This window comes from Macaca thibetana, chromosome 15, assembly GCF_024542745.1.
Source record: "Macaca thibetana thibetana isolate TM-01 chromosome 15, ASM2454274v1, whole genome shotgun sequence".
In the NCBI taxonomy this organism is placed as follows: domain Eukaryota; kingdom Metazoa; phylum Chordata; class Mammalia; order Primates; family Cercopithecidae; genus Macaca; species Macaca thibetana.
In genome coordinates this window covers 26,432,205-26,452,141 of record NC_065592.1, presented here as the reverse complement: position 1 = coordinate 26,452,141, position 19,937 = coordinate 26,432,205, and the positions used below count along the sequence as shown (strand labels likewise).

The 19,937-nt window shown below is 49.7% G+C and overlaps 2 protein-coding genes across 6 annotated transcripts in view; both read right to left on the bottom strand.

The window, feature by feature from the left end:
• Positions 1–19,937, bottom strand: part of CDC26 (cell division cycle 26) — a 258,302-nt gene that overhangs the window by 138,471 nt on the left and 99,894 nt on the right. The gene's annotated exons all lie outside the window — the stretch shown is intronic.
• ALAD (aminolevulinate dehydratase) lies at positions 1,913–16,208 on the bottom strand. 5 transcript variants are annotated; one of them, XR_007719764.1, is made up of 14 exons: positions 16,136–16,208; positions 8,762–8,952; positions 7,759–7,975; positions 7,165–7,261; positions 6,430–6,565; positions 6,229–6,312; positions 6,040–6,128; positions 5,394–5,449; positions 5,210–5,297; positions 5,050–5,136; positions 4,590–4,719; positions 3,883–3,971; positions 3,810–3,852; positions 1,913–3,378 (listed from the first exon to the last, which is right to left on the bottom strand). XR_007719764.1 is itself a non-coding variant. In XM_050761029.1 (13 exons), the coding sequence occupies exons 2-12, from the start codon at positions 8,877–8,879 to the stop codon at positions 3,910–3,912; spliced, it is 1,164 nt and encodes a 387-aa protein (XP_050616986.1). In that variant the 5' UTR covers positions 8,880–8,952; positions 16,136–16,208; the 3' UTR covers positions 1,913–3,852; positions 3,883–3,909. The 5 variants fall into 5 exon arrangements, 3 of the variants coding, with proteins under 3 accessions (XP_050616986.1, XP_050616985.1, XP_050616987.1); XR_007719765.1 differs by having other exon boundaries at positions 3,810–3,863; positions 3,894–3,971; XM_050761029.1 differs by having other exon boundaries at positions 1,913–3,852.

Genomic DNA, 19,937 nt, shown 5'->3' with positions numbered 1-19,937 from the left:
ACAAGGGTGTGTAGACAGAAATGATGTGTGCAACTTCTGGGTCATGACTTTATAAAGAAGGGCCACGCCCTCCACTTGTTCTTCTCTTCCCGCTGGCTGAAAAGAGGACCTGATGATGGGAACTGGCCCAGCCATTTTTTTGTTTTGTTTTTGCAATAGGGTCTCACTCTGTTTCCCATACTAGAGTGCAGGGGCTCAATCACGACTCACTGCATCTTTGACCCCCTGAGTAACTGGGACTATAGGCATGTGCTACCACACCCAGATAGTTTTGTTATTTTTTGTAGAGACGTGGTTTCCTTATGTTGCCCAAGCTAGTCTCAAACTCCTGGACTCGAGTGATCCACCCATGTCAGCCTCCCAGTGTTGGGATTACAGGTGTGAGCCACTGTGCCCAGCACCAGCCATCTTTATTCATGAGATGGAGGGCAAGACGTGTTGATGATGACAGAACGAGACAAGAGCTGAGACCCCCTCACAACATATCACTGACATATCAGCCCTGGATTGCTTAGAAGTAAATTTTCATCTCAAGCTATCAGTATTTTGGCTTTTGTTACATCCACTGAACCTGAATCCTGATTAATACAGAGTGATGGAGAATGACTTTTTTTTTTTTTTTTTTTTTTTTTTTTGAGACACAGTCTGATTCTGTTGCCTAGGATGGAGTGCAGTGGCATAATCTCAGCTCACTGCGACCTCTGAGTCCTGGGTTCAAGCCATTCTCCTGCCTCAGCCTCCTAAGTAGCTGGGATTACAGGCACCTGCCACCATGCCCAGCTAATTTTTTGTAGTTTTAGTAGAGATGGGGTTTCACCATGTTGGCCAGGCTGGTCTTGAACTCCTGACCTCAAGTGATCTGCCTGCCTTGGCCTCCCAAAGTGCTGGGATTACAGGTGTGAGCCACCACACCCAGCCACAAGAATGACTTTAGATTGGGTGTTGGGTCAGGTTTCTCGGAGGAAGGGACGCTTTGAGCTGAGATCTTAACAAGAGAGACAGCCATATAGATTTAGGGGAAAAGCATTCCAGGCCAAGGAGGCCACTGGTGCAAAAGCTCAGTCCAAGACAGCGTTCTGTATAATGAGGCCTACCTGGTCTCCCATCTCCCATCCCATTGTTTAGTGACTGAGCCGAGTGGACCATGTGACATGAACAGGCCCAGTCAGAGCCCTCCAGAGATTTGCTATGTGAGTGATGGGACAGAAAGGCTCTTTCTCTGGGATTACAAATCTTAACGACTACTTAAGCCTAGAGTTATTGAGGATCATGTTGCTGGCAAGTGGCAAAAATCCACCTGAGTATAAAGCTGGGGAAAATACAGATGAGAGCTAGAAAGGGACACAGTCCTCCATGGGGTTTGACCCTGGGTCCAACCACACCTGTCCTTATCTCAATCTAGTTATGAAAACCAATCATGTCCTTCTTCACTATTGAACTGGATTTCCATCACTTGCAACCAAGTAGGTGCCTGGTCTCCTTGGTCTCCCCCTATAACTGGAACTAACTGCAGATGGTCGCCGAATTATGATCATTCAACTCACGATTTTTGACTTTGCAACGGTATAAAACAAGACATTCAGGCCGGGCGCGGTGGCTCAAGCCTGTAATCCCAGCACTTTGGGAGGCCGAGACGGGCGGATCATGAGGTCAGAAGATCGAGACCATCCTGGCTAACACGGTGAAACCCCGTCTCTACTAAAAATACAAGAAAATTAGCCGGGCGAGGTGGCGGGCGCCTGTAGTCCCAGCTACTCGGGAGGCTGAGGCAGGAGAATGGCGTGAACCCGGGGGAGCGGACCTTGCAGTGAGCCGAGATCGCGCCACTGCACTCCAGCCTGGGGCACAGAGCAAGACTCCGCGTCAAAAACAAAAAACAAACAAACAAAAAAACAAGACATTCAGTAGAAACTGTACTTCAAATACTGAATTTTGATTCAAAATTCTTTATAACTTTATTACAATATAGATTTTGTGTTGGATAGTTTTGGCCACTGTAGGCTAATGTAAGTGTTCTGAGCATGTTTAAGGCAGGCTAAGCTAAGCTAAGCTATGATGTTTGGTAGGTTAAATGCATTTTTGACTTATGATCATATTTTCAACTTATGATGGGTTTATCAGGATGCAAACCCATCACATAAGTGGAGGGGTATCTCTATAACATTGTAAGACCCATACTTTTGCTGCTGATTATTGGGAGGTGGTATGGCACAGTGGTTAGGGGCAGAGGCCTTGGAGTTGGACTACATGGGTTCAGATCCCAGCTTGGCTGTTTTCTGGGTGGTTCTAACCCAGTTCTGCCACACACTTGTTGAGTGGCCTTAGGTGAGTCCCATACGCTCTCTAGATATAGCTTCCTCGTTGCAAAATGTCTCAAGCTAAGTTTAGTATTCTCCCTCCACCCTGACCCTGCTTCTGTTCCTCTTCCAGGCTGCCCCAGCTCAGTAAATGGCCCATCAGCCACCCAGAAGATCAAGCCAGATTCATCCCTCGCATCTAATCTACCTTCTAAACACATCCACAATCCATTCCCCTTTTTCCATCCCCACTGTCCCCACTCCAGTCCATGCCATCAAGACTTTTCATTTCCACTTTGCCACAGGACTGTTAAAATACTTTTACAAACTGCAAAATTTGATTGAGTCACTCTGAAAAGGTGAATGTGGCCCTTGATCTCTGCATGGTTTGGTCTTGGTCTGTCTCCACTCAGTTCAGGCCATCCTCTCAGTGCTCCAGACAGGCTAGCCTTGCATTCCTCCAGCTAGGAGCCCCAGGGCCTTTGCACAACTCCTCCCTCTCCCTGTAACGTTCTTCTCCAATTATGTCTTAGCTTGACGGCTCACCCTTCAGGTCTAGGCTCAAATGTCAGTACTTCAGGGAAGTATTTTCTGATCCTTCAAAGCAGGTCAAGTCCTGGTGACTTCCTTCACAGCACCTGTCACCACATCACCGGTGCATGTCTGCCTCCTTCCCAACTACCGTTTCAAGAGAGGCCCCCGCCCTGTTGTTCTTTGTCTCAGACCCCTTATTTCCTTCAGAGCACTTATCACAACTTTGTAACTGCTTTATTTCTTTGTTTTCTTTTTAGCTGTCTCCCCTATTCTCTTTGTATAATTTCTATGAAGAGACAAGCTGAGGTCTGTCCTGCTGTATTCCCAGGACCCAGCACTGAACCTAGGAACAGAGCAGAGATTCTCAAGAAGTATCTCTTGAATAAAAAGTATTTGTGGTGGTGGCATCTCCAGCAGTCAGGAACTCCCTCTTTGCCTCTGAGTTTTGATCCTCAGGCAGTATTTCTGCTGCTTAATGAGTAATTCTTCTCTGGGTTTATGGTTCAGAGTAGAACAGGAGACCTCAGGCAGCCTGGCAACCTCTGGCCTGTGTGGGAAATGCCTTCCAGTGGAATTGCAGCAAATTTCAACTCTAACCCAGGGATATCGAGCTAGGCCTCATTCCCACACCCAGCTCTGCTGCCAGAAGCGTTCCAAGGCTTCTCAGGCCCCGAGATCCCTCTGCTCTCCTCTTCCCCTAATGCTCCAAGACTCTCTCCCAGCCATGCCCCAAAGCCTGTGCCCCCGATTCCAGGTTGCTTTCAAGCTGAAGCCACACCAGAGGAAAGAGCTGAGGGTGGCAAAGGTGAGCCTCATGGCTGACCCAGGCGAGGGGCGGGGAAGCTTGGGAGAGCTCATAGGATGCAGCTGCGAGTTCCAAGAGTCAGCATGCTGGCAAAACCACCCAGGGCTGCTGGGCCCCGCCAGCATGTGAGCAGGAAGAGGGCACGAGGGCACAGTTCTAAAAGCAGGATTTACTTTGGTTTTCACTTCTCTGAGGCCCCGGGAACGTTTTAAAGTTTTAGTTCTAAAGTTCTTTAGTTTTAAAGTTCTAGTTCTCAGGCCTGCACTGTCTCTGTCATTCCTTCTTCAGCCACTGCAGCAGCTGGGGTGTGTAGTAGGTGATGATGATGTCAGCACCTGTGTTGGGAGAGATGCGGAAAGTTGCGGGGGACGGTGATCAGCTCCGAGCACACCTTCTGGGATGGGAAGGCCAGGCGGGGAAGAAGGCTACCATGAAGAGGCACAGCCTGTGGGCACACCACATGAGACGGAGTCCAGCTTTGGGCAGCTGTATTTCTTGGGCAAGTCATTTTCTCTCTTGGGACCTCAGTTTACCAAAGAATAATATGCACAGTGAAGGATATAGGTAAGATGCAAGTTCCCTTCCTGTGCTGGTGTACAGTTCTAACAAAATGAGCCCCCTTTATGGAGTGATACTACCTCATTTAATCCTCAGGACAATCACGCACCAGGTATCTTGTCCCCAGTTATCCAGTTATGGGTGAGGACACTGAGGTTCTAAGAAGTGGCTTGCCCACATTCTCACAACCAAAAATGAATGAAGGGCTCTGCTTGCTTCACCATGTCATGTTCTATGCTGCAGTTCCATATCTCTTCCTCAATGTGTGTCTGTTTAGATCACTAGTAATTCCCGAAATAAGACTCCAAGCTCTCAGGACTTCGTTCCTTGATCTAGGCAGAGTGCTTATCAGTCCCTGTGGCACAGGTCAAAACACCCAACCCCTGCCTGCCTACCTGCTCTGCGGAAGGCAGTCATGGCCTCCAGTACGGCAGCCTTGAGATCAAATGCCCCAGCCTGGGCTCCGTGCCACAGCATGGCAAACTCTCCAGAGACATGGTACACGGCGAGAGGGAGGTCGGGGTGCTGCAGGGAAGCAGACAGGGAGACAGGCTGAAATGGAGGGTTAATGTGGCTCTGGGAGCGTCCCTTCCCCCTGCTCAATCTGTGACCATCTTGAGCCCCGTGTCCTGGGTTACTGCAGCCAGCAGCCTGGCCCACTCTTGAACTGTTAAAGCAGGGCTGTTTGAGGCTCCTGCAAGCCCTGACACAGAAGGCCATGGTGGTTCCTGGGCAGGGATGGGGAGGAGAGGATTTCTGCTCAAGGGCAGACTGCTTCCAACACTGAGATTCCAGAGTCTGTGGAAAACTCTGTCCCAGCCCTCTGAGCCCCCTTTGCCTCGGACCTGCGCTCACCTTGTCCTTTACCTCCCGCACGATGTCCAGGTAGGGCATTCCCGGCTTCACCATGAGTACGTCAGCTCCTTCCCGTACATCCCGGTCCTAAGAGATGAGGGTCGAGTGTGGGCGGTGTCTGGGAGGGGCTGAGGGTGGGGCTCAAGTCCTAGTGACTCACCACAGCTCGGAGGGCCAGGCCTCGTGCTCCAGGGGGCAGCTGGTAGCAGCGGCGGTCCCCAAAAGCTGGGCTTGACTGAGCTGCGTCCCTGCAAAACAGAGTCATCCGGGTGGGCTCCAGCTTTGGGCCAAATGGGCAGGGATTTAACAGCAGACCCCTGCCCACTCCGCCCACCCCTGCTCACCGGAAAGGGCCATAGAAACAGGAAGCAAACTTGGCACTGTAGCTCATCACTGATACCTATGGGGAGACAATGGGGATCTTGGCTTAGTCGGCCCTTGCCAGGTGTCCCAGGGTGATGTGGCAGGGAGAGAAAGAACCTAGGCTGGGAGGGAGAGTGCCTGTGTTCTGGTCCTGTTGGAGTGCTGGGCTTGATTTCCCCATCAGAGGCCCAGAGGTTGACATGGTTCCCCAAAACCTCATCCAGCACTGTCTTCAGTTCTGTGATTCTTTTTTTTTTTTTTTGAGATAGAGTCTAGCTCTGTTGCCCAGGCTGGAGTGCAGTGGCATGATCTCAGTTCACTGCAACCTCCACCTCCTGGGTTCAAGCCATTCTCCTGCCTCAGCCTCCTGAGTAGCTGGGATTACAGGCGTGTGCCACCACGCTCAGCTAATTTTTGTGTTTTTAGTAGAGACGGGGTTTCACCATGTTGGCCTGGCTGGTCTTGAACTCCTGACCTCAAGTGATCCACCCATCACAGCCTCCCAGAGTGCTGGGATTATAGGCGTGAGCCACTGCTCCCGGCAGTTCTGTGATTCTTAGCAGACACGGGGGCAGGGCTGGTGCAGACTCTCTCCTCCCGACCCCGTGCTACGCTCCCTGCCCTTACCCTGTTGCCAAGTCCATGTGCCATCAGGGCCTCCTTGATGGCTTCCACACGTCCATCCATCATGTCTGACGGGGCTACCACCTGACATCCTGTGGGGCAGAGGGTGGCCTTCAGAATTCTGGGACCGTCCTAGCCACTCTGCGACCTCCCTGACCCAGAGGTACCCATCCCTGCTGGTGGTTCACTCACCTGCCTTGGCATATGCCAGTGCTACCTCAGCTAGCCGCTGGCGGCTCTCCTCAGCCCGGAATGCTCCATTTTCACTCAGGAGCCCTGCAGGAGAGATGACTGGGTTTTAGGGAGCACTTTGGGCCCTGGCCTGTCCCCACGCTGGTGAGAAGTGGGCAGTGGGAGTGTGGGTGCCAGCAGGGCTGGAGGAAGGGAGCTCACCGCAGTGACCATGGGAGGTGTAGGGACATAGGCAGATGTCACAGGCCACCAGGAGGTTGGGGAAGGTCTTCCTCAACAGATGGATTGCCTCAATAGCTGGGGACTCCTCGGAGTCAGCTGCGGAGCCCCGCTCGTCCTAGGGGCAGGGGAGGGACAAAGCAGAGTATCTGTTACATGTTGCTTCGGAAGGCAGGATGGCAGCCATCACAGAGCACAGCCCTGGCCCTCTCCTTCCTTCATCGTCACAGCCCCTGGATAAGGAAGCACAGAGGACTGACCCTACTTGGGTGCTGACTTAAGGGCAGGGACCATGTCCATTTACCTGTGGCCCCAGGGCCAGCATCATATGGGAGTAAGGAAGCGGTCAGTGTGGACCCTCAGCTCACCCTCGCCCAACCTCCCTTCCTTTTTCTGGTTTGTTTTTTTTGGAGATGGTCTTGCTCTGTCACCCAGGCTAGAGTGCACTGGCGCGATCTTGGCTCACTGCAGCTTCGTCTTTCTGGGCTCAAGCGATCCTCCCACCTCTCCACCTCCTGAGTAGCTGGGACTACAGGCACGCACCACCACGACCCAGCTAACTTTTGTATTTTTTTGTAAAGATGGGATTTTGCCATGTTGCCCAGGCTGGTCTCAAAATCCTGGGCTCAAGTGATCCAACCGCTTTGGCCTCCCAAAGTGCTGGGATTATAGGTGTGAGCGCAACCTCCCTTCTTAGCCCTTCCTTTGATTCTTCACCTTGGGAACTCTGCTGGGGACGCCAAAGATCAAGACACAGCGTAGGCCCTCTTCCACCAAGGGCCTCAGCATCTCTTCCAGCCGGTTCACACCATACCTGTGTGGGGGTGGGTAGAGGGGTTGAAGGAAGGCAGGTCCCAGGCAAAGGTCCTCTGGACTCCACCACACTGTGCCTCTGTTAGAAACCAAGCTGCATATGGCACCAGGAGGGTTCAAGCCCCCAGGACAGGAAGGGGCAGGGACACGTCCACTAAATAGGAGGGAAGACCGAGGCCCTGAGTAGCAGAGCTCTTCTGGAATTCGGCTGTGGAAGGCTCCTCCAAGGCCCTCTTATTGAACTCCCATCTGCAGTTCAGATCCCTTCTGCAACAGCCTCTGCCGCGACGCCTCTGGTGATGGGTAGCACATTACTTTATAGGGCTGCCCCTCCCACTGTAGAACAGCTCTGGCCCCGGGGAAACCCTTCCCTCTACTGAGCTGATGTCTGCCTGTCCGCATCTTCTACTTCCTAGGTCTGCTTTTACCTCCGGGCACTTCCACCTGTGGAATCTTTCCCTCCACCACCCCCTGGCCCCCCAACTCCATGTCTCCTACCTGGCCACTCCTGGGAGGCTGGCGATAGGCTGTATGTCATCAGGAACATCCCTGCAAGAGTGGGGGTGGGATATGGATTGGCGGCTGTGGGAAGGGCCAGTGGTGAGGGGGCAACTGAGAGGGATGGTTGGGAAGCAGGGAAGAAATATGGCAGTGGAGATGGTGGGAGGAGGGTGGGATCCAGTGTCTGGCTTCCCTGCCTGGTCAAGCCCAGGGCCTGAAATAATAATAGGAACAACAAAAATAACAGTGACAACAGTAGCAACTGTACTAAAAGAATGGTAATTACAGGAAAGAATTAAGTGGTTAAGAACTTGGACTCTGAATTTGGCAGGTCCTTGCTTCTTATCCCAGCTACTCACTGCCTGGGTGACCGTGGCCAAGTTCTATCATCTCTTGGAGACTTAGGTCTTCATGTCTATCATGCGTGGTTAATTCATTCATTCAACAAATATTTATTGAGTACTTATTATGTGCCAAGTACTGTTCTAGGCCCTGATGATACAAAAGTGAACAAAATAGACAAACATCCCCGCCCTCAAGGAGCTGATGTTCTAGAGGATAGCTACTCCTTCTTCATACAAATGCTCTCAGAATTGAATGAGATCATGTGTGTAGGTGCTTAGCGTAGTACCTGGTACAGAGTAAGTACTCAGTAAATGTCTGCGTTATCATTAACAATCACGATTGCCATCTCTTACAGGTACATAGCACTTTACAACCAACAGAGCACCTTCTCAGCTTCTGTCTTATTGCAAGAGCTTAGGATGGCAGGCAAGGGTTATTCTTCTAATTTTCCAAATGGGATGAATGAGTTCTTTCAAAGTTCGTTTTGTTCCTAAGATTCCTGTCCTTAATCCAAGTAGGCTGCTTCCAGTACCTTGAATTTCAAGCTGACAGCTCACTTTGCCACCCCCAGCAATACTGATGCCCGCTGCAGTCAACACTCCCTCCCCAACCCCAACCAGCAGAGCAGAGGTCTGGCCCATTCCTGGAGACTCACGTGACAAAGATGGGGTAGATGAGGTTGGAGGCATTGAGGGTGGTGGTGGCTGTCTGCCAGGCCCGAAGCAGTGGGTGGAAGTAGCCGCTGTGCAGAACGGACTGGGGCTGCATGGCATGGGCCAGTGGGCACAGGGGCATCAGTTGGTTGGAACCGAGGGCTCCTGGGGCGTTGTTGGCTGCAGGCTCTGTCTGTGGGGTGAGATGGGCAGCACATGAGACATGGTCCCTGTCCTTAGGAGATGGTCACATCTGGAAGACAGCTCTTCCAGATTCCTGCCTCCCCTCTCTCTAGCCTAATGCTACTCACAGCATGGTTCACCAATCCCTGCTGGTCAACAAGGTAAGTTGAGAAATGAAAGTAAGTCTTTAGAAACTTTCATAATAATCAGAATCTAATGATATAAAATTTGGGCTTGTATTTTATATGACTGCTTTCTGTTCATTATTATCTTTTAAAGTAAACATCTGAGCAAGCAACAACTGTTTTAAAAAAATTATTTTCTTTCTTTTTTTTTTTTTTTTTTTCAGACAGGGTCTCTGTCACCCAGGCTGGAGTGCAGTGGTACAATCTCGACTCACTGCAGCCTTGACCTCCCGAGCTCAACTGCTTCTCCCAGCTCAGCCTCCCAAGTAGCTGGGACTACAGGTGTGCACCATAACACCCAGCTAATTTTTGTATTTTTTGTAGAGATGGAGGTCTTGCCATGCTGCCCAGGCTGGTCTTGAACTCCTGGGCTCAAGCAATCTCCCTGCCTTGGCCTCCCAAAGTGTTGGGATTACAGGCGTGAGCCATGGTGCCTGGCCAAAAAAATAATTTTCTAGCTGGGCATGTTGAGAAGCCAATATTTAAACTTTGTTTATTCCACAAAAAATGCCCATGTTCATGGCAGAACTTTTAGAAAAGTGCAGATAAGCAAAAAGAGAAAAATCCCCTGCAATTCTACCTCTAGAAAAAGTACTGTTGGCCAGGCATGGTAGCTCATGCCTGTAACCTCAGCACTTTAGGAGGCTGAGGTGGGCAGATCACTTGAGGTCAGGAAATCGAGACCAGCCTGGCCAACATGGTGAAACCCCACCTCTACTCAAAATACAAAAAAATTCAGCTGGGCGTGGTGGTGCGTGCCTGTAATCCCAGCTACTGGGGAGGCTGAGGCAGGAGAACCACTTGAACCCAGGAGGAGGTTGCAGTGAGCCGAGATCGTGCCACTGCACTCCAGCCTGGGCGACAGATCAAGACTTCATTCAAAAAAAAAAAAAGAAAGAAAGAAAAGAGAAAAGTACTGCTAACACCTTGGGACATGGACTTCTTGTTAGGTACAATTCACACCAATAGGAGAAAATAGTACCATTCATGTCAGATGGACAGACAGACATATACATACACTGTATAGAGTGCCACCAAATCTTTTCTAGCCCAAGGAGTTTCCTGGGCTCCACGAGCACAAGTACACCTTCTTGCTTTCCTCACTTTGTCCCTTTACCTGAAAGGCTGTGCTCTCCCCACACCCAAATCTACAGGGTTCTCCTTCCCTCTCCCACTGAGGCTTTCTTGTCCAGATTGCAGTCTCTCTTCTATAAGTTATTTGTGGACCTGTCTTATCTCGTGCCAGTAGACAGAGCTTCTGCAAGGCAAGGTCCAGAGTTGGTTCATTTTTGCCTCCCCCACAGTGCTCTGTCACACACTGACCTTGGCACACAGTAAATATTTAATTACGTGAAGTACAAAAATATGCCCCAAATGCCAAATTCGTGGATACAAGACAGAAGGAAGCTGGGGCATTAACATTTGTTTCTTGAGCACCTACTGTGTGCCAGACCATGCCTGGCATTTTCACGGGTGATTTCTCATTGAGTGGGTACTGCAGTCCTGCGAGGCAGGGCTGACTGAGTGCATGGAGCCTGACCAGAAGTGAGCCATGGCTCCAGTGGGAGTGAGGAGGTCAGAAGAGGCGTATTAGAAGACAGGGGCCAGGTGCGGTGGCTCACACCTGTAATCCCAGCACTTTGGAGACCAAGGCGGGTGGATCACTTGAGGTCAGGAGTTTGAGACCAGGCTGGCCAATCTGGTGAAACCCTGTCTCTACTAAAAATACAAAAATTAGGCCAGGCACGGTGGCTCACGCCTGTAATTCCAGCACTTTGGGAGGCCAAGGCAGGGGGATCATTTGAGGTCAGGAGTTTGAGACCAGCCTGACCGGCATGGTGAAACCCCATCTCCACTAAAAATAAAAAAAAAATTAGCCGGGTGTGGTGGCGCATGCCTGTAATCCCAGCTACTTCACAAGCTGAGGCAGGAGAATCGTTTGAACTTGGGAGGCAGAGATTGCAGTGAGCCAAGATGGCACCATTGCATTTCAGCATGGGCAACAAGAGAGAAACTCCATCTCACAATAAATAAACAGAAATAAAAATAAGAATAAAACAATTAGCTGGGTGTGGTGGCATGCATCTGTAGTCAGAGTCTGGAGGCTGAGGCAGGAGAATCACTTGAACCCAGGAGGCAGAGGTTGCAGTGAGCCGAGAGTGCACCACTGCATTCCAGCCTGGGCGACAGTGTGAGACTCCATCTCAAAAAAAAAAAAAAACAAACGAAATGACAGGGGGTTGAACTTGGTTTTGCAGGATGAATGGGTTCAGCCTGGTGGAGAGAAGGGGGCCAACATTTCCTTAGGAAGGGAAGAAAGGGGCAAAGGTGGGGAAGGAGGATGGCTGTGGACTGTTCTGAGGAGCTGAGGAGGCAATTGGGGCAAGTGTGTATGGAGGGGATGGATGAGAGGGGGCCAGGCTGAGGCTGTGGGAAGATTTCTGAACGGTGGGTAGGGTTAGTGGCCTGGTTGACACCTGGCTTTAGGAACATCAGTCCTGCAGGCTGAGCAGAGCAGACGGGAAGCAGAGGAATGCAGAGGCTGGGGGCAGAGAAGGGGCGTCTTAAGGCAGCCAAGAGGCAATGTCTCAGGGTAGATGCTCTAGGCCTGCCTGCCTGACCTGGACGGCAGCGGAGACAGGGACAGGGCAGGAAGACGGCAGTGGGGAGCTGGGCTTGGAGAGGAGGTGGAGAGCTCTGTTTTAGACACTTCCTTTTGGAGGTGCCCGGGAGAATATCCCATAGCCAAAGGATGGGGGGAAAAGGGCCACAAAAATGGGGGCTGGCTGGCCTGAGTCCAACTACACTTTGTATGAATGGGACCTCAAAGTCCAGAGAGGGGCAAGGACTTAACCAAAGCCACACAGCAAGTAAGAGGACTAGAACCCTGGTGTGTTAACTCCCAGGTGAACTGGGAGATCCTTTGGTAGGCTGGAGTCAAGTCAGATGTTGAAGCCAGGTCTAATCCCTCTGATTTGCTTCCCAGAAAACCACCTTTGTAACAGGCCCTTGACTTCTGGAATCCAAAGCTACATTCTCATGGCCTCAACTCCTCATTGCTTTCAGGAGGCCGAGGGAACAACTGCCTCCTGCTTATCAGAAACAGTGGGGCAGGGCTGCCTAGGAACTGGCTGTCCTTCTCCCCATAGTCTCTTAGGCCCCTTTGGCTCCCCACAGCCATCTCAGGGGCCCATTTTATCTGGTCTTCCTCCTTGGTAGGGTGGGGTTATCACAAGTCACACAGGGGCCAGCCCTGCTGCCACACCCCTGGGTGGGCCAGCCCCATCACCTGACACAGGGGCAGGCCAGGCCTCCCCAATCATGTCTCAACCTCCAAACAGACAATTACTCAGTAGATAGTCCTGAGTACCCATTTTCTACTTGATTTTGCTCTCATGTCTGCTAGAAGTTTCTTTTTCTTTTCTTTTCTTTTTTTAATTGAGATGGAGTCCGGCTCTGTCACCCAGGCTGGAGTGCAGTGGTTTGATTTTGGCTCACTGCAACCTCCACCCTCTGGGTTCAAGTGATTCTCCTGCCTCAGCCTCCCGAGTAGCTGAGACTTCAGGTATGTGCCACCATACCCAGCTAATTTTTGTATTTTTAGTACAAACAGGGTTTCACCATGTTGGCCAGGCTGGTCTCAAACTTGTGACTTCAAGTGATCCGCCAGCCTCTGCCTCCCAAAGTGCTGGGATTACAGGTATGAGCCACTGCACCTGGCTGAGAGACTATTTTTGAATATTGAGAGAATTACCAAAATGTAACCCAGTTTGCCCAAGACCACATAGCTACTTAGTGACCGAGCCAGAATTTGAATTTGTTCTGGACTCCAAATGCTGGGTTTTATACACTGTATTCCTTAATACTGATAAACACCTGATTCAGTAGGCGTCTCTTTGCCCATACTGTTTCTGCTTTGGGCGCTGGAGAGACAGAATAAACAAAAGGAAAACATACTGAGTGTATTCATTCTGTGCTGGGCACAGCACTAAGGTACTTCGTAGTAGTATCTCATTTCATTGCAAGAATTGTTCTAACTTTTAGTGATAAGGAAGCGGAGGCTCTGAGTGGTTTAGTGACTTGCTTAATGCCATTCTAGAGTCTAGGCAGATGTTGAAGAGAGGGCTAATCTCTCTGATTCACTTCCCACAAACAACTTCTGTTGTTTTCTGGCTTCTAGAATCCAAAGCTGCATTCCACTGGCCTCAACTCCTCATCGCCTTTAGGAGCTGAGGGAACTACTGGCTCCTGCTTAGCAGAAACCCTGTGGCAGGGCTGCCTAGGAGCCCCTGAGACCAGGGCAGGGTTAGAGTAAAGGGAACAGTCTCACTATAGCAGTTCACTTTGATCTGTTTTTGAATTTTAAGATTCAGAGAGAGATTTGATTTGAGAAACAGGTGTCAGTGCTGAAAATATTAAAAGCTTGAAAATTGCCAATCCTGTTTAGTCCCTTACATTTTAATGTGGTAAATGGGGTATAGAGAGTCAACGGGACTTGTTGGAGATCACAGTGAATGACATACAGAGCTAGAAACTGACCCTGCAGCTCCTGACTTCTATTTCAATGCCCTGATACCTACACCATAGAGTCATTCCGTTGTTATTAAACTCGCTTAATAAGTGGAGTTTCCCACTCCACTTGGCAGCGCCAAATGCAGGATGGGTTTTGCTTTGCAAAAAGGCCCTTAGAGTTTGGGAGGATTTCACAGACTGGGAGGGCACTTCTCCCAAATCAAGTGAGCTTGCAAACTACAACTTAAATTCCTGTGACATCATCACACTGAAGACAGGAGCGAGCCACCAGGAGGTCCAGCACCTCTGTCCACCCACATCAGACAGGTTAGCTTTGCTGGGACGCAGAGTATAGGGCAGTGCAGAAAGAACTATGTTTCAGGGTCAGACAGTCCCAGTTACAAAGGTCTATGTTCTGCTGTGTAATTTTGGGCAAAGTCATTGACCTTTCAGTGTTCGTTTCATCATCTACAAAATAGGCATGATATCTCTAACTTGCAAGGCTGTGGAGATTATTGATAGGGCTGAGGTAGGTGTCTGGCACCAAGTAGCTGCACAGTAAACATGTAGCTAATTTTATTACTATTAGGAGTGGGGCTGGGTTGGAACAAGATGTCCTGGTACAGCTCTGTACCTTCTGCACCACACCAGATGGGAATATGCGCTCAAACCCTTGAGGGCCACAGGGTTTTCCAAGATTTCTGAAGTGGAGTCTCTGCCTTCCAGCAGGTTATGTGGTGAAGGAAAAACAAAATAATCACCATCCAGCTGCCAGAGTAGAGGGGTGGCCCAGGTGCTGTGAAAGGGACTGTGTCTCTGAGTCAAGGGTAGTTTCATGGAAGAGGGGACAGTGAAGGATAATAAGTGTTTCAGATTTAATATGAAAGCATCTCCTCCCATGGAAGGCAACATCCCCAAACTGGGAGTAACTGAAGTTGGGCCCTGAGCGCTGCCACCAGGAGGGGCTGAGACAGAGCTTCATACACCACCCCCCACCCCCGCATGTTGTACTATGCTGAGGATTCCAGAGGCTGTGGGTCTTGGCACAGAGGATTAGGACCTGCTGCCAGCCCTGGCAGGCTCTGCCACTGGTCAGGGAGGAGGCAGTCAGGAGAGCCAGCTAGGTAGAAGGTGGCCAGAACTGAGAAATCCAAAGCCCCACAAAGGCCCAGGAGAGTGGCTGTCAAGCAGTTCTCAAAAGGGATGAAGTGTTCATTTAGCCAACCCACACTTCCTGAATATCTACTATGGGCCTGCTGAAGTGCTAGACACAGGGATTAAAGCGAAGAATGAGAACCCAGCCTTGCCCTGGGGTTTTGAAGAGCCTGACCCTCTCTGGGGTTAGCCATCTGGACGTAGAAGGAGAAGCTGCCATTCCCAGAATCCTAGAATATCTTGGCTAAGAGGCTTCTTAAAGTTTGCTGATTGAAACAAGGGTGAAACTGGGCTCAGAGAGGGGTAGACACAGGTCCAGGATCAAGCAGTGGGTCAGCGGCAGATCTGGGGGAAGTCTCCAGCAGCCCGGTCCTCAGTGCCCACCATGACACCTCCATACTTTAAGGATAGATATCAAATCTGTTTCCCAGCATGTTGGGCTTGTGGAGAGCTTTGGGTGAACTGACTCTGGACCTGGTTGCTGTTGGTAGCAGGATGGTTAAGTGTGTGGGCTCTGGAGTCTGATAGATGTGGGTACAAATCCTAGTTCTGTAGCTTTCTAGTTGTGTGACCTCCGTTTCTTTGTTTAGTAATGGGGACTTGAACCGACCGCAGTGGGTTGTTGTAAGAAATGAATGGGTCAGGCCGGGCGTGGTGGCTCACGCCTGTAATCCCAGCACTTTGGGAGGCCGAGGCGGGCGAATCACCTGAGGTTGGAAGTTCGACACCAGCCTAACCAATAAGGAGAAACGCTGTCTCTACTAAAAATACAAAAATTAGCCGGCATGGTGGCACATGCCTGAAATCCCAGCTACTTGGCAGGCTGAGGCAGGAGAATCGCTTGAACCCGGGAGGCGGAGATTGCAGTGAGCCAAGATCGCGCCATTGCACTCCAGCCTGGGCAACAAGCGCGAAACTCCATCTCAAAATAAAATAAAAAAAAAGGGTCAATGCACGCAATGCTTAGTACAAAACGGCTGTTAGTGTTTTCACCTCCCTACCCGCCCCCCAACCACCAACCACCAACCACCACCCACACCTCGGGCTCTGCATCGATGGAGTCTGCCCCGGCGGTATCCGAGGGGCTAAACCCCAGAGAAGAGGCGCGGAGCCCCGAACCCGGGCCTCCAACCCCGGCTGCAGTGGGACAATCTAGACCGGACAATCTAGACCAAACCATCTAGACCAAACGCTCCACGGGACTCCGTACACGGCTGCACCGCCAGGGCTTCATGCGCACAGCACAATCTGGGGACGCGGGACTCTTGGTGCCACAGTCCCCGCCTCGCCCTGGAGCCGTCCTCCAAGTCCGCCATCTCCCCGCATCCAGCCCCCGCTCACCTGCCTCCCTAAGGTCTCCCGGTCGCTGCGCCTGTCACCGCTGTCTCCCGCTCCCGTCTCCCAGGGACCATGTGGGGGGCGGGGGGGCTCACCCGGAAGCAGCTCCACCCACGGCCCGCCCCCCCACAATCCAGGCCACGCCCCCTGAAGGCGCTTCGAAAACTCCTCCGCTCCAGTCGCAGCCCCGCCCACACCCGCTGAGGCCTGGCCAATTGGGTGTGTCGAGTGCCTGGAGGGCCCGCCCCTCCCCGCTCCGGGTCCTGCGCTTGTGCAGCGAACCGCAGGAGGGAGGCCACGAGGGGGCGCAGGAACCGCGTGGGAGGGTCCCTGGGTGTGAGCCCGAATCGGAGGCAGTTACAGCCCAGGGTTCACTTCACCGCACTCCTTTTCCCAGCCTAGGGCAAACTCGGCTCTGGTTAATGGCTTGATGAAAGAATAATTGGATGTCAAAGCCGTTAAAACAGCACCATTATGCCTAACACAGTATTAGCTAGTCCATTTTTGCGGACTAAGCTAAAGTTGTTGAGTTCAGCGCCAGACTTCTAAGGTTTCAGAGAAATTTTGTACCAGTGTCATTTATTTCTCAGGGTACGGCAATGCTATGAGTTGAGAGATGTGATATGAAAGACATGGGCATTAGGAAAACTCCAAGTCTTGATAGGGGCATCAGACCTACGATAGGTACAGTGATAGATCCGACCAAAGGTCTGTATGTGCTGAGGCAGGAGGGATCTGATGAGGCTTATGGGGGCTTGGGTAAACTAGTAGGATTGGATGGGTAAAATAGCGATCGGGGATCATCGCCCTAGCGAAGGAATGCCTTTCAAGTAGTTCTTCAGGGATTATTGAAAAGTTGACTTCGAAATGTAGAGGACACTAGTGGGTCACATTACACTTATTCTCAGATTTTATTTCTCAGCCCGATTCGGTGGCTCACGCCTGTAATCCCAGCACTCTGGGAGGCCAAGGCGGGCGGATCTCTTGAGGTCAGGAGTTCGAGACCAGCCTGACCAATATGGTGAAACCCCGTCTCTATTAAAGATACAAAAAATTAGCCGGGCGTGGTGGCAGGCTCCTGTAATCCCAGCTACTCGGGAGGCTGAGGCAGGAGAATCGCTTGAACCCGGGAGGCGGAGGTTGTAATGGGCTGAGATCATGCCACTGCATTCCAGCCTGGGTGACAGAGGGAGACTCTGTCTCAAAAAATTTTTTTTTTTATTTCTCAAAATCTGTACCCCAAACCTGTTGTATACTTTATAATTTTAAATTTAAGGGGCATAGCGGCCTAAGGCTAGGGAAATATGACACTGCTTAGTTTCCAGCTACTAGAGTTCTGATCTGTATTCAACAAGGAAGGAGGTAGAAAGGAAATAATGTTTGCTGTGCATTAAAGATTCAGGGACAGTACCATGCATTTTACATTCATTTATCTAATCTTGACAGCAACGATGTTACTGTTCTCACTTTACGGATTGGGAAAACAATTGCCAGCTAGATTAAATAATTTGCCCCATGTTACATTGGGCTCTCTCTGCAATGTCTGCTAATAACCACGCTCCATAGGGGCAATTATTATTTGTTTTATCCCAGATTCCCTGCCCAACATTTCTTTCCTGACACCGGTTCCGTCCCTGAGGTTATTGATAACTAAAAATAATTAGGACCATCTAAGAGCCCAAATAGAATGGGAAATTTTAAAATGTTGCTGTTTGGTGTAGCCTATTTCCCTTATGTCTTTTCTTGTTCTTGACTGAAAGACCTGTTCCCACTCTCCCCCCAGCCTCCACCTTTTGAAACATTTTACCTTAATCTTTCAGTATTGTGAACGCAATAATATGAATAAATCTTAAACACATTGTTGAGTAAAAGAAGTGAGACACAAAAGAGTATATAATATGATTTCATTTATATTAACTACACAATCAAGCAAAATTAAACTGTGCTGTTAGGACTCAGAATAGTGATTTCCACTGGAGAGATGGGGAGGATTGAAAGGGAGATTAGGCTGGGTGTGGTGGCTCATGCCTGTAATCCCAGAACTTTGGGAGGCCAAGGCTGGTGGATCGCTTGAGCCCAGGAGTTCAAGACCAGACTTGGCAACATGGCGAAACCATCTCTACAAAAAGTACAAAAATTAGCTGGATGTGGTGGTGGACACCTGTAGTCCCAGCTACTTGGGAGGCTGAGGTGGGAGGATTGGTTGAGCCTGGGAGGTCATGGCTGCAGTGAGCTGTGATCGTATCACTGCACTTCAGCCTGGGTGACAGAGCAAGCCTGTCTCAAAAAAAAAAAAAAAAAAAAAAAAAAAAAAGGCAGCAGGGGGAGATTAAAGAGGTTTCTTTGGGTGCAGTTAATGTTTATTGGTCTGGGTGTGAGTTACATGGCTGTGTTTAATTGGTGAAAATTCATTCAGCTCCACACTTATTTGTATCTTTTGGTTTGTATATTATATTTCAATAAAAACAATTAAAACTAAACTATTGTGTCTCCTAGGTAGGTATATGGCATTGTGCTAAATGCTGTGAAAAGCATAAAAAAGGAACAAGAAAGAAAGCAGACTGCTGATTGCCAGGGTCTGAGGAAAATGTTTTGAAACTAGATAGAGGTAGTAGTTGCACAACATTGTGAATGTTCTAAATGCCACCGAATTGCTCATTTAAAAACGGTTAATTCTATGTTCTTTGAATTTCATCTCAGTCTTAAAAAGTGAGTTCACTAGATGCAATGTGGTATTCTGGGTTGGCCCCTGTAATCGAAAAAGGACGTAAGTAGAGAAACTGTTGAAATACAAAAAGCTTATTTAAAAAAAAACCCAAAAAACAAAAAACAAAAAAACCCAAAAAACAGAGCAAGGCCAAAGGTCTTTGGAACAGAATCCCAGTTTTCATAAATTCGTGGTAAGGTCTTGAGCAAGTCACTTCTCTCTGAAGAACCTCAATTTCCTATCAGTAAAAATAGGAGGTTAGGCTATAAAAGTAGCTTTGAATGGGTAGGGACGAGAACCCCCCCCCCTCCCAAATCCAAATCCGCATCTCTGGGCATGAAGGGCTATGGTTTAAAAGTGTAACATTACCTTAGCCTAGTAAGGAACTTGAAAAGTCCAGATAACCACTATAGTAGTGATAGAAGTGTGGTGGGGGAAAAACTGGTGGGTAATGTCAAAGATTTTTCCCAGTTGTTAAATTCTGTAGTTTTTGTTTTGTTTTGTTTTTTTTCACACAGAGTCTTGCTCTGTCACACAGGCTGGAGTGCAGTGGTGCAGTCTTGGCTCACTGCAACCTCCACTTCCCAGGTTCAAACGATTCTCCTGCTTCAGCCTCCCGAGTAGCTGGGACTATAGGATACCACGCCCGGCTAATTTTTGTTTTTAGTACAGAAGGGGTTCCATTTTGGCCAGGCTGGTCTTGAACTCCTGACCTCGTGATCCACCTGCCTCAGCCTCCCAAAGTGCTGGGATTACAGGTGTGAGCCACCGTGCCCGGCCAAATTCTGTAGTTTTAAAGTAATAGTCCCTATTCTCAGGAAACATGTTTTTCTTAGGTAGTCCAAGTTTGGTGACGAATGGGACATAATTAACTAAAGCCATATGGAAGAGTTCTTTTGGGGATTCATCGTTGACTAGCGCACACAGCCTTGTTAGAGTGGCCGGTTAAAATTGGTAGCAGGGCGAGCCCTTCTCATGCAGGCTTTGAATAATAGGTTTAAGTATATATTTAATAGGAAACTAGGAGGGTCTGCAACCCAGCAATGCTCCAGGAAGATCCCCATGCCAAGTAATCCACAGAGGAAGCTAGGGGAAGAG

Coding starts and splice junctions, on each gene's coding strand:
- ALAD (XM_050761029.1), bottom strand. CDS start 8,879: ATGCCATGCAGCCCCAGTCCGTTCTGCACAGCGGCTACTTCCACCCAC. Junction 6,129..6,228: donor ACTGGCATATGCCAAGGCAG/GTGAGTGAACCA, acceptor TCTGCCCCACAG/GATGTCAGGTGGTAGCCCCG. Junction 4,720..5,049: donor TGCGGGAGGTAAAGGACAAG/GTGAGCGCAGGT, acceptor GCTTCCCTGCAG/CACCCCGACCTCCCTCTCGC.